At 41.1% G+C, this 13,763-nt stretch overlaps 1 protein-coding gene across 4 annotated transcripts in view; it reads right to left on the bottom strand.

Annotated features, from left to right (window-relative positions):
• Positions 1-4,052: 4,052 nt before the first annotated feature.
• The window catches only part of COP1 (COP1 E3 ubiquitin ligase), a 287,714-nt gene continuing 278,003 nt past the window's right edge, over positions 4,053-13,763 (bottom strand). For all 4 annotated transcript variants that reach the window (XM_077453195.1, XM_077453196.1, XM_077453197.1 and 1 more), the window contains 2 exons: positions 12,991-13,035; positions 4,053-4,534 (listed from right to left, as the gene is read on the bottom strand). In XM_077453195.1, coding sequence (XP_077309321.1) covers positions 4,517-4,534; positions 12,991-13,035 — 63 coding nt within the window. In that variant the 3' untranslated portion in view covers positions 4,053-4,516. The remainder of the gene's footprint in view (positions 4,535-12,990; positions 13,036-13,763) is intronic.

Below are 13,763 nucleotides of genomic sequence, written 5' to 3'. Positions count from 1 at the left end.
CAGCTGGTAAGCCTCCTCTAATTTGGTGGTGGATAATCTCTTTCTACTCTGGGTGCACCTGCTACGTGTGTAAAGGGTGGTTTTTGAGAGTCACCGAAAATGGACTAAGATTCAGCATCCTATCCATCTTTCCTTTTCTTTGGACTGCTTATATGCCTGGAAATCATTACTTTGGCTCTATCTTTGCATGTTTTTGGGATTTTTTGTAAATTAGAAAAATGTCACTTTATAATTTTGTTTTATAAGTTTTAGCGCAGCTATTTTTTGATTGTTGTATATTGTGTGTGTCTCGCATTGGGTTGCAGCAAGAACTTACTACTGTCAGTATTAACACTAATATCAAGTTTTTGTTTTATTTACACTTGATTTTTTCATATATATTTGTCTAGCACTTTGTTTAGACCAGCGCTGTTTTTCGAAGGTTTTATAACTATGAGATGTGTCCGATCCATGGAGGCCCCACCTCGCAACGTCTAGGACATAAAGGATCTGCTACTGATAGCTTGGTGCCAGATACCACAGTAAACCTTCAGAGTGGTGTCTATGCCTCCACAGGTCATGGCTATTTTGGTGGCAAAAAGGGGCACCACTCAATGTTTGGATGGTCATTATGGCTGAATGGTGTATAAAGTAGCCCATGATAATTGAATGCAAGTACGGCGTCTGTCGGGCTTTCCAGCCGAGAATCCCCCGTGCGCATGTGCCGCTGCAGTCAGAGGCTCATTGCGAGGGGAATATCTACTAAACCATACAGGTTTAGGAGATTTTTTTTTACCTACAAGTAAGCCTCATTATAGGCTTACCTGTAGGTAAAAGTAAAAAAAAAAAAAAAAAAAACCCTATACAACCGCTTTAATTATTCATGCCATAGTCAACAAGGTGTTGGAAATATTCCTCAGAGATTTTGGTCCATATTCACATGATAGCATCACGCAGTTGCTGCACATCCATGATGCAAATCTTCTATTCCACCACATTCCAAAGGTGCTGGTGACTGTGGAGGCCATTGGAGTAAAGTGACCTCATTGTTATGTTCAAGAAAACAGTTTGAGATGATTTGAGCTTTGTGACATGGTGCATTATCCTGCTGGAAGTAGCCATCAGGAGATGGGTACAGTCATAAAGCGATGGACATGGTCAGCAACAATACTCATGTAGGCCTTCGCGTTTAAAACGATATTCAATTGGTATAAAGAGGCCAAAAATGTGCCATGAAAATATCCCCCACACCATTACAGCACCACCAGCCTGAACCATTGATAGAAGGCAGGATGGATCCATGCTTTCATGCTGTTTACGCCAAATTCTGACCAAATATCTGAATGTCGCAGCTGGAATTGAGACTTCTGCTTCAAAGCTCGATGTGTTGTGCATTTAGAGATGGTATTCTGCATACCTTGGTTGTAACGAGTGGTTACTTGAGTTACAGTTACCTATCATCTCAAACCAGTCTGCCCATTCTCCTCTGACAAGGCATTTTCCTCCACACAACTGCCACTCACTCGTTTTTGGACCATTCTCTGTAAACCCTAGAGATGGTTGTGCATGAAAATCCCAGTAGATCAGCAGTTTTTGAAAAACACAGACCAGCCCATCTGACACCAACAACCATGCCACGTTCAAAGTCACTTAAATGCCCTTTCTTCCCCATTCTGATGCTCGGTTTAAACTTCAGAAAGTTTTCTTCACTCCGTCTATATGCCTAAATGCATCGAGTTGCTGCAATGTGATTGGCTGATTATCAGTTTGTGTTACCAAGCAACTGAACAGGTGTACCTAATATAATGGCCAGTGAGTGTATGTGTTCATTATTTTTGGTCTGTACCTGTAGTAGGGCATAGTTTGCCTTTTTTTTTTATTATCCTACTTAAAACACACAGATAATAAACTAGCACCATTTACAACACATCGACTGACATCAACCTAGATCAAGGCCTGAATTAGTAATTGGATCTTTAAAGTGGATGTAAACCTTCACATATACCCAGTGAAGTGAACAGCATCAGATGATACACAGAGATGAAACAAATCTCCCTACATAAGTTTTACATGTATGCCTGCAGTCTTCAGCTTCCTATAGTCTTTAGAAAGTGCACATTGTGTTAGAGATTTGTTTTTTTCTTCCTGTTCAGCAGTGGGAGTGAAGTCTTGGCATACTGTGTGACAGCTGATTAGGAGAAAGGCACCCCCCTCCATATACAGAGGAAGGAAGGAATGTGCAGAGCTGTGCTGTAAATAGACCAGCTCTCCGCTAATCTATTTATAGCGCCCTCCCCAACACAAATTTTGTGCTGGTTTTATCTTGGAGGTCAAAGAACTTGTCAGAATGTCGATAACAGAGGAACAAAGCAGCAGAAAGACACGGGTCTTAGGGCTTTGGAGAGAGATACGTAAACAGTACAGATATATGTGCTTAGGCCAAATTTCATGAATCGGGTTTACATTCACTTTAGCCACTTGCAGACCGCCCCCAATGTACTGCAGATGGGCGGCCAGCACAGGCAAAGTAACATGCCCATATATTGCTGCCCGTGTCCATGTTTGGAGTGCACCTCCGTTGTGACTGTACACAGTGGAAACCTGTCAGCAAGTCCTGGCCAATGATCACAGCTGGGACCTGCTGATGGCCTAGGTACAATCACAGACCAGAGAGATCTTTGTTCACAATCAACACAGAGCTCTGTAAAGAGAGAATGGTCTCTCTGATTCTCTTCCCTGCAAAGCAGTGATGAGCATCTTAGAGATCGATTGGTAAAGCACACTACACACAGCAAAAAATGGCCTGGTCATAAAGAGGGTAAAAACATCCTCGTTACTAGAGTGACTCCAGATAGCAGACTGTCATGATACCCTATATGTAGCAATGTGATCTCGCTTGCAGAGTTTGTTTGCAATGTTATATATCGCAACTAATTGTATGTGTACAGATGTTTAACCTTGACCATGCTCTTTGAATAAATAAAATATTTGAAAAAAAACTTTTGGAGATCAGGTGATTAATTTTTTTAGTTTACTTTCTTCACCTTTATGAGAGAAAAATAATACACTGAATGTTTTTCACCAGAGGAGACAGAGTAGAGGGGTGGGTTCTACAGCTAGTGATCACTGTGAAAGCCAATCACAGCCTATTACAATGATCACGTGATCAGAAGGTGGTCCTTTTGAGTTTTGATCATTAGTATGAGATAAAGAGCTGTCTGAAAAGATCGGCCAACTTACTGAGATACGCGATTGAGCGTGCTTCCAGTACAAAACACAGGCATGCATATATGCAGCCCCTCAAAAGAAAGCATAGTATTGTGAGGCCACATGTGGCCACATGTGTCTACATGTGTATACTTGGCACGAATGGGATAAACATGTAGAGAAATATCTGTGCTCAGCCTTATAACATTTGTTGTTGGGGAGAATCTCTAAATGTTTTGTTCCTTTGTGTTTGATGGCATGAGAAATACTTAACATTTTTATTGCCATCTGTGTCGCCATAGAAGCTTCCACTGCTGACCTTCTGAAAAAATACTAGTGCCTCATTCATGCCGCAGTCATGCTGTTGCAATGGCTACTGAACCAACTTATAACAAGTGAGCAGACCAGGGGTTCTGATGTCATTTTGCATTGTTGTTTCAAGACAGTGTCTCAAAGTATTAAATTAGAAACAACTAGGCAACTAGTAATTTTCAGGAGCTGATCAAGTCAGTAAAAGGCAGCCTTTGCTTTCCCTCTCAGTACAAGCTTCCTATAATTATAGGATGCCAGCTGCCATGGACTGCGACAAGCAATATGAACACTTCTCAATCAGAGACGATGCTGTAAACCCATAGCTGATACATTTTGCTTCATTTATTAAGCAGTATGAAACTTGTGTGAGAGAATATCATATTTTTTGGCAGCCTTCACAGAACTCCAAGCCAAGAAAGCCATACAACTGCAAAACAGCAGTAGTAAAAACAATTGAGTTTGTTATTTTTACCATGCAGAAAACTAAAATCTGGTCCATAGACAGGATATATTACTATTTATTCCACCAACACCCATAAATAAATCATCACATGTGCTTAGAAATAGTTAAATCTTTATTTTTGGGTTTTTTGAGATTTTTTTTTTTGGCGTGATTTAATAGCTTCCCCCTATGATAAAAATGCAGCCCCTCTCTACCTCTCGGTTATGTCCTCAGTTTTGGAAGGAACTGCAAAAAGAGCAACATGTTACAGACCCCCCCTCTCCCCCCCCCCCCCATTACTAAGGTATAAAGCAGCACCAGAAGAGAGAACACAGTAGTGGGGGGGGAGAGAAGATCAGTGAGGGTCCATGATTCCAGCATTAAACCATTATTCTTCTCTGTGTGTCCCTGCTTCCTGTTCTCCCCCTCCAAAAGTCTTATGAGTGTCTAGAAGCGACGTGTGGTATAATGCTTTGACAGTCTCCATTAGGAAGGTATTAGCGTTTTCTGCAGGTGGAGGTTCTGAACCTAGACAGGAGAGTTAGTAGCCCCTCCACAGTTGTAGACATCCAGGTTTCATACCAGCTCCAGGACCTACAGGGAAGATGATAGAATCAGATCAGTAATGGTTCTAAAATACAAACACAAGCAAGAGAGAAAAAGGGGAGACGGTGGTAATGCATGTTTTCTTCAAGCTAAATTATCAAACTATTTCGCACAATATGTCATCCTGATGATGTTGTTTAGATATGAAAAAACAGCACCAAATAGAGAGCTTTAGTACATACTGTATGACATCAATTCTAAAAACGTGGTCTCTCACATTCAAGTCTTTCCCAAAAGATGAAAAATAAATTTTTAACAACTGCAACAAAATGCCAAACAGTCCATTTCATACTAGTGCCAACTAGACCCTTCGCTTGCCAAACGTACAAGGTTTCTTACTTACAAAACAGAGCATTGGTTCTTCAGACAAAACGACCAACAAGGTCTTGGCACACTTTTGCAAAGCTACCACCAGTTACTTGCATATCTAATGCAAATGAAAGAATCTTGCTGCATTAAAGAAGGATATGGAACCAATGGAAGGGACTTCCATTGGTTGTATGAAGTACTGCAATATTAAAAAAAAATAAAAAATAACTAAAGCAGATATAACACATTAACATAATAAATCTGAACTATAGCATGAGACCAATATTTAGAAAAAAAAAAAAATGTTCCCTCCACACTTAGAAGCTAAAATGCTTCCCAGTTTTTTAAATTAGTAGGTGCAGATCTGAAAAAGTATCACAATTACTTGCTGTAAAGCCATCATTCTTCTAAATTCCCTCCGTCTCAGGTCATATAGAGGAGGGATCTGTGAGGCACCCCATGTTACATCCCTCAGATGGACCTCACAGAACTACATGTCACACAATCTTTTGATGCTAATAGACAGGCATGTGACCAACCTGATGCCAGGAGGAAACGTGAAAGAGTGCAGAACATTTTTCAGTTAAAATATATTATTTAAAAAAAAAAATACACATTTTTGGCAGGTTAAAAAAAAAAAAAAAAAAAAAAGAAAAAAAGATGAATATGTGCATTTACCATTTTTTTTTTTTTGGTAGGAGCCTGGAAAGCAGATTGCTCCTACAGTCAGTGTAAGCTGTCTGCTCATCCCTCATACAGGCAGACAGTTTCACACTGACCAGAAGAATCAATGGACTACCAGAACGCTCAATTGCACTCTGGTAGTTCATTGAGGACTATAAGCTGACAGCTGCAAAAGAGGTCAGTACAGTGCCTTGAAAAAGTATTTATACACCTTGAAATTTTCCACATTTTGTCATGTTACAACCAAACTGTAAATATTTTATTGGGATTTTATGTGATAGACCAACACAAGGTGGCAGTGACATAATTGTGAAGTGGAAGGGAAATGATAAATTGTTTTTTTTTTTTTTTTTACAAATATGTGAAAAGCGTGGCATGCATTTGTATTCAGCCCCCCTGAATCAATACTTTGTAGAACCACCTTTGACTGCAATTACCACTGCAAATCTTTTTGTGGCCATCTCTACCAGCTTTGCACATCTAGAGAGAAAAATGTTTGCCCATTCTTCTTTGTAAAATGGCACAAGCTCTGTCAGATTGGATGGAGAGCCTCTGTGAAAAGCAATTTTCAAGTCTTGCCACAGATTCTTAGTTGGACTTAAAGGGGTTGTAAAGGCAAATGTTTTTTCACACATTCTATGCATTAAGGTGAAAAAACATCTCAGTGCCTGCAGCCCCCCCCCCCCCTCGTTTTACTTACCTCACCCCTCGAAAGTCCCGCGCTCGCTCCCGACTTCCTCTTCACCACTCAGCCTGGCCACTGATTGGCTGGAGTGGATGGATTGAAGGCAGCGCAGCCATTGGCTCGCGCTGCTGTCAATCACATCCAATGATGTGATTGGCTGTATCATGGGAGCGCGCCTGCAGGTGCTTCTCACCATGCGAGGGAGCTCACATGAACGTGAGAAGCACCTGCGGGAAGAAGCAGAGACAGCCGCCGAGGGACCCCAGAAGAGCAGGTTCGGGCCACTCTGTGCAAAACGAGCTGCACAGTGGAGGCAAGTATAACATGTTTGTTATTTTCTATTATAGCTCTGGCTGTATGTTTGGGGTCGTTGTCCTGCTGGTAGGTGAATCTCCACCCCAGTCTCAAGTCTTAGGCAGAAACAGGTTTTCTTCTAAGATTCCCCTGTATTTGTCTCCAGCCATCCTCCCATCAACTCTGACCAGCTTCCCTGTCCCTGCTGAAGAAAAGCATCTCCACAACATGATGCTGCCACTATGTTTCACGTATTCAGGGTGATGTGGAGTGCTAGTTTTCTGCACACAGCATTATGCTTTTAGGCCAAAACGTTCAATTTTGGTCTCATCTGACCAGAGCACCTGCTTCCATATATTTGCTGCATCCCCACACGTGGTTTCTCGCAAACTGCAAACAGAACTTCTTATGGCTTTCTTCTTGCCACTCTTCCATAAAGGTCAAATTTGGAGAGTGCACGACTAATCGTTTTCTTGTGGACAAATTCTCCCACTTGAGTTGTGGATCTCTGCAGCTCTTCCAGAGTTATCATGGGCGTCTTGACTGCTTCTCAGATTAATGGTCTTTTTTCTGGGCCTCTCAGTCAGTTAGGTGGACAGCCAGGTCTTGGTAGGTTTGCAGTTGTGCCATACTCTTTACATTTTCAGATGATGGATTGAACAGTGCTCCGTGAGATGCTCAAAGCGTAGGATTTTTTTTTTTATAGCCTAACCCGGCTTTTACTTCACACAAATTTTTCTCGGACCTATCTAGTGTGTTCTTTGGTCTTCATGACGACGTTTATCCACTAATATTAACAAACCTCTGAGGGCTTCACAGAACAGCAGTATTTATATTTATGTTTGAAAAATTGTTGTGCAAATACTGTGCAAGATAAAAAGTTGCAATGACCGCCATTTTATTCCCTAGGGTGTCTGCTAAAAAACAAATAGATCTAAAATATATATTATATATAATGTATATATACATATATATATATATATATATATATACACACATATATATATATATATATATATACATACATATATATATATATAATGTTTGGGGGTTCTGAGTAATTTGGGTAATTGCACGTCCGCATTTTTTTTTTAATCGTAAAAGTGAGCAGAGGATCTGTGACAACAGAGGATCCGGGAGGTAGGGGAAAGGTGCTGCAGTAACATGTTACATCCTGAGTATGGGTGTAACATTTTAAGAAAGGTGAACTTACCCTTTAACACCTAAGATGGCTATTGCTAACACGCTGTTACTCTTTGCCTGGGGTTCAGCTTTAAATACATTTTAGATTCATGAAATACGTCACATCTAAACTCTTATAAAAATGGCATATAAGCTCAGAACTGCAATTGGCAAAAGCAGCATACATTTTGTATAAGGGCCACATGACTGTGTATGAAGACCACATGCAGTTCAATGACATGTAACTAAACTCAATGTTTGGCTGAAATAAAGGTTCATTGTGACACGGTGAGCTTAGCTGCAGCCGGTACATCGTTCTTTTTGTGTATAGGTAACATTAAAGCGGAGGTCCACCCTAAAATGGACCACCGCTCATCGGAATCCCCCCCCCCCCTCCGGCGCCACAATCGGCACCTTTCAGGGGGGAGGGGGGTGCAGTTACCTGGATAATCCAGGTAACTGCACCCACTTCCGGGCTAGCTCTCTGCGGAAAGGGGCGTACGTTACGCCCCTTTCAGCAAGCGCCCGCCCCCTTCAGCAAGTGCCCCGCTGCCTGCTGGGAAACACGCAGCTCCCAGAGGCAGGGGGGACCGTCCGGATTGCGCTGCGCGGCTCGCGCATGCGCAGTAGGGAACCGGGAAAAGAAGCCGAAAGGCTCCATTTCCTGATTCCCATACCCAAGATGGCGGCGGCAGGACCCGCCAGACGAGCGAGCGATCGGCTTCGGGTGCCGACATCGCGGGCGCACTGGACAGGTAAGTGTCACTATTTAAAAGTCAGCAGCTGCAGTATTTGTAGCTGCTGGCTTTTAAAAAAAAAAAAAAAAAAAAAAAAAAAAAAAAAACGCGGAGTCCCGGTGGACTCCCGCTTTAAAGTCATACTATTACCATACTAAGAGCTAGCAGATCTAGGAATAGGGAAATGTAATCTCCAAATTATAGTTATTGTGTTTTCAGTGAAGGGTAATAGTGACAAGCCAAGACTTTGCAGGCTCCAACTCCATGTTCTCCAACTGACTTCTCTCATTACTCACATCAGTCTGGAGGAAAAAACATTTCTAGCTGATATGACGGCTGACAGAAAATTCTGACTGAGATACAGCTCTGCAGGCACGTCATAAAGCAGAAGAGAAGATGCCAATGTTACACACAACCAATGTTATAACTCAACTCAAATGTCTACAAGTTGTTGGATAAAGCAGAGTTGCTATGACTTTAAAATCATTTCTATGCACTGCACATGGCAGTATTCAGCCGATAAATCCAAGATGGTTATGCAACACATTATCTCGGGGGGCCATGGAGCCCAATTGTGGCATGCTTATTATTTAATTTCAGAACGTCAACGGGTATTTATAGGGTAGACTTGAATCTAAAAAGCGAAGAGGGATCTCCTGGTTCATGTCTGAAAATAAAGAATACTCCCAGGGACAGGTTTTGAAAAATTGTTTCCACAATTCTGGGCAGGTTTTTGACCTGTTAAGCAACTTTCACACTGGGCGTTGGCAGTAAAGCGCCACTCTATTTACTGTAGTTTTAGCGGCACTATTCGGCCGATAGCGGGGCAGTTTTATGCTCCACTAGCGGCCGAAAAAGGGTTAAAACTGACCGCAGCGGCGCTTTGCAGGTGGGTTTGCAGCGCTGCCCCATTGTTTTCTATGGGAAGGGGCGCTTTAGAAGCGGTAAATACACCGCTCCAAACATGCGGCTTGCAGGACTTTGACTTTAATGCAAGCGCAACGATCCAGTGTGAAAACCTGAGGGCTTTCACACTGGAGAGACAGCAGCGGCTGTTTCAGGGTGCTTTGCAGGTGCTATGTTTAGCGCTGTAGCACCTGCAAAGCACTCCAGTGTGAAAGGGGCCTAAGCCTGTATCCCATAACAAAAATGTACAATGGGCAAATACATATAACATTTAGGGTCAGTTCACCCAAGAACATGCCGTGGTAAAACTGCAGTGGGTTTCATTAGTAAGTTAATGACACCTAACCTGTGGGTTAGCCCGCACATTAGAGCTATACGATTTTGGCTAAAGTGAGAATTGCGATTTTTGCTTAGAATAAAGATCACAATTCTCCCCGTTTAACAATCTTTCACATTATACAAAAAAATTGGGCTAACTTTATCGTTTATTTTTTTTTTATTCATTAAAGTGTATTAAAAAAAAAAAAAAATAATAAAAAATTGCATTTGAAAGAAATAAGAAAATATGGTGTAACATAAAATGTTTCAACAACCACCAATTTATTCGATAGGGTCACTACTAAAAAAATAAAAATAAAAATAAAAATATGCTTAGGTGTTCCAAGTCATTTTCTAGCAGAAAATAATGATTTTTACTTGTAATCAACAAATATCAGAAAAGGTTTGGTCTTTAAATGGTTAAACGTCCTTAATTTACACGCTGGCGTTCTTTCCCTTGATAAAGGAACGAAAAGATACTTTGTTTTAAAAGAATCGTGACATGCCGTTTTGAACATCGGGAATAGAAAGATCGTAATTTTGATTCTTAAAGATTAATCGTGCTTGGATCGCATAATTCAAAATAAATGGGCTGAATTTGCACTGCACAGAACTGCATGCGATTCCTGCGTGGGCATGGTGTGAACCGGCCCCAAAACATTGGAAGGAAAATGTTCTCCCCCATTTTCATGTAATTTTTAATGTCTTGTATTGAACTGCAAAGGGTTATTTTTTTTTAGCACGTATGTAGTAGTACGGCAGCATCTAAGGGTGGTTTCTGGCCACGACAACTTGTTTACTAATGTGGTTTTACCATTCTCCTCTGTCTTCCCCTCCTGTTTAGTACTAATTAGCATATTAGCTAGACCCTTTCCACTTCTTCCATGTTCCCTCAGTCAGTGTTTGTTATCACAGACAGGATTTAGCAAAGTCATTGTCTTATTACACTTCAAAAAGGCACGGGGAAAAAACAAAACATTCTCTATGGTGCAATTAGCTGAAGTAAAACTGCACTGGATTCAACTTCTGTATCTTACTAAAAAGTTAAGCTGCCTGTGGATGGTGCCAAATTAGCAAGTGACCATGCTGTCTGAACAGACCAGGTCTAAGGAGGTTTGTCAATAAAGTGGCATTTGAAAAAAGGAATGAAAATATGGTACATTTATTTCTACCTAGGTATACAACGCTATCTCCTAATCCCTGTGCTCATGTCAAATTCATGAAACTGTCTGAGGAGTATTACTCATGGATAAGGGCGGCTTCTCTGGATGCAGATCATTCATCCTGGAGGCCCTTTTAGTTCCTTGTGCAACATTACAGGTAAAGCACAGTGCAAATGAATTAACTTGGGGAATAGTTTTGTGAAGGTAAGTGATGTCTATCAATCTAATTTTTTTAAGGATAGTAGATTTTCATTCTCCAGAATATATACAGTGGGGATGGAAAGTATTCAGGCCCCCTTAAATTTTTCACTCTTTGTTATATTGCAGCCATTTGCTAAAATCATTTAAGTTCTTTTTTTTTCTTCTTATGAACGTACACACACAGCACCCCATATTGACAGAAAAAAAAAATTCTTGACATTTTTGCAGATTTATTAAAAAAAGAAAAAATGAAATATCACATGGTCCCAAGTATTCAGACCCTTTACTGTGGTAATCATATATTTAACTCAAGTGCTTTCCATTTCTTCTGATCATCCTTGAGATGGTTCTACACCTTCATTTGAGTCCAGCTGTGTTTAATTATACTGATTGGACTTGATTAGGAAAGCCACACACCTGTCTATACAAGACCTTACAGCTCACAGTGCATGTCAGAGAAAATGAGAATCATGAGGTCAAAGGAACTGCCTGAAGAGCTCAGAGACAGAATTGTGGCAAGGCACAGATCTGGCCAAAGTTACAAAAACATTTCTGCTGCACTTAAGGTTCTTAAGAGCACAGTGGCCTCCATAATCCTTAAATGGAAGATGTTTGGGGTGACCAGAATCCTTCCTAGAGCTGGCTGTCCGGCCAAACTGAGCTATTGGGGGTGAAGAGCCTTGGTGAGAGAAGTAAAGAAGAACCCAAAGATCACTGTGGCTGAGCTCCGGAGATGCAGTTGGGAGAAAGTTGTAGAAAATCAACCATCACTGCAGCCCTCCACCAGTTGGGGCTTTATGGCAGAGTGGCCCGACTGAAGCCTCTCCTCAGTGCAAGACATGAAAGCCCGCATGGAAAAAACATCTGAAGGTCTCCATGATGGTGAGAAATAAGATTCTCTGGTCTGATGAGACCAAGATAGAACTTTTTGGCCTTAATTCTAAGCGGTATGTGTGGAGAAAACCAGGCACTGCTCATCAACTGTCCAATACAGTCCCAACAGTGAAGCATGGAGGTGGCAGCATCATGCTGTGGGGGTGTTTTTCAGCTGCGGGGACAGGACGACTGGCTGCAATCAAGGCAAAGATGAATGCGGCTAAGTACAGGGATATCCTGGACGAAAACCTTCTCCAGAGTGCTCAGGACCTCAGACTGGGCAGATGGTTTACCTTCCAACAATGACCCTAAGCACACAGCTAAAATAACGAAGGAGTGGCTTCACAACAACTCTGTGACTGTTCGTGAATGGCCTAGCCAGTGCCCTGACTTAAACCCAATTGAGCATCTCTGGAGAGACCTAAAAATGGCTGTCAACCTGACAGAACTGGAGGATCTACAAGGAGGAATGGCAGAGGATCCTCAAATCAAGGTGTGAAAAACCTGTTGCATCTTTCCCAAAAAGACTCATGGCTGTATTAGATCAAAAGGATGCTTCTACTAAATACTGAGCAAAGGGTTTGAATACTTAGGACCATGTGATATTTCAGTTTTTCTTTAATCAGTAAAAATGTGTTTTCTGTCAATATGGGGTGCTGTGTGTACATTAATGAGGAAAAAATGAACTTAAATGATTTTAGCAAATTGATGCAATATAACAAAGAGTGAAAAATGTAAGGGGGTCTGAATACTTTCCGTCCCCACTGTATGTGCATACAGTTTTTCCCAAACTGTGGAGTAAATTGATAATTCATGAATCCAGGCAATTAGAAATTAATGAACTGCATCATTCTATGCAGACCAGATACATTTCAAATGAACCCAAAACCTGCAAAGAGAACATGGGATTGGCAAATCGATTCACTCATCTCTATTAATGAGTAACCCAGAAGATCACAGGTAAAGAGTTAATTCTAAAGAATTATGTACAGTTTGCAGGAAAGAAGATTGCAGTTTGGATGTAGAGATTAAAGTGTATGTACAGCACTGCCTGAGGAGATTTAAACAGAGGTTAATGGTGAGGCTTACCTTGATTGTGCCCTGGCTGTTAGCAGCAATAAGAACATTTGACTCCTGTGAGAGAAAAGAGACAAGTTATTGCTCATGTCTGAACATTATCTAACAGCACAATTTCTCATTACAGACCAACCCATCTATCCTGAATGAGGGATCAATCATTGAAACAAAAGCCGCTCAAGCACAACCAACTAGGTTTTCTACACACGAGCCTTCAGAATGAATGCTTTGGAATGTTCGGAATGGTGCAGTGAAATGTAACCTCATCTACTCCGTATAAAAGAAAAGATGAAAATGCAGATATGTAAAAGTGACCATTCACTAAATATTTCCCTATGGAAACGATTTGGGTGAGAAGATACAAGCAGAGCTTCCTTCAGCTGTCAATAGAGGAAAGTGGTAATGATGGTTCTAGTCACTGGGACGGTGAACAGAAAGGCCAATTTGAAAAAGGATTTTCGTCAAAATGTGTTACATCAGACAAAATTATTCTGTTGCCTCCTGGTAGAAATAGCTCAGTTAGATTGCACAGCATGGAGCTATTGCCATCAGTTCCCCACAGCGATAGAAGTATTTGGACTGCTCAGTACTACTCTGCATTGGTTTCTAAAAGATCTGGCCATTACATCTAGTTCATGTGCCGTTTTTTTGGAAATAGCTTTGAAAAAATAAAAACGCTATTAGCATTGCTAGGACTACCGCATACAGTACCAGGATTGCATTGTAAGTAGGTTACAAAAAGGGCAGTAAGAAGTTAAAGGGGTTGTAAAGTCAGACTTTTTTTT

The sequence above is a fragment of the Lithobates pipiens genome, unplaced genomic scaffold (genome assembly GCF_037356315.1).
Source record: "Lithobates pipiens isolate NorthernLeopardFrog02 unplaced genomic scaffold, aLitPip1_a1.2 Scaffold_23, whole genome shotgun sequence".
Lineage (NCBI taxonomy): Eukaryota > Metazoa > Chordata > Amphibia > Anura > Ranidae > Lithobates > Lithobates pipiens.
The sequence above is the reverse complement of the archived record's forward strand: the minus strand, read 5'-3'. Positions and strand labels throughout refer to the sequence as shown.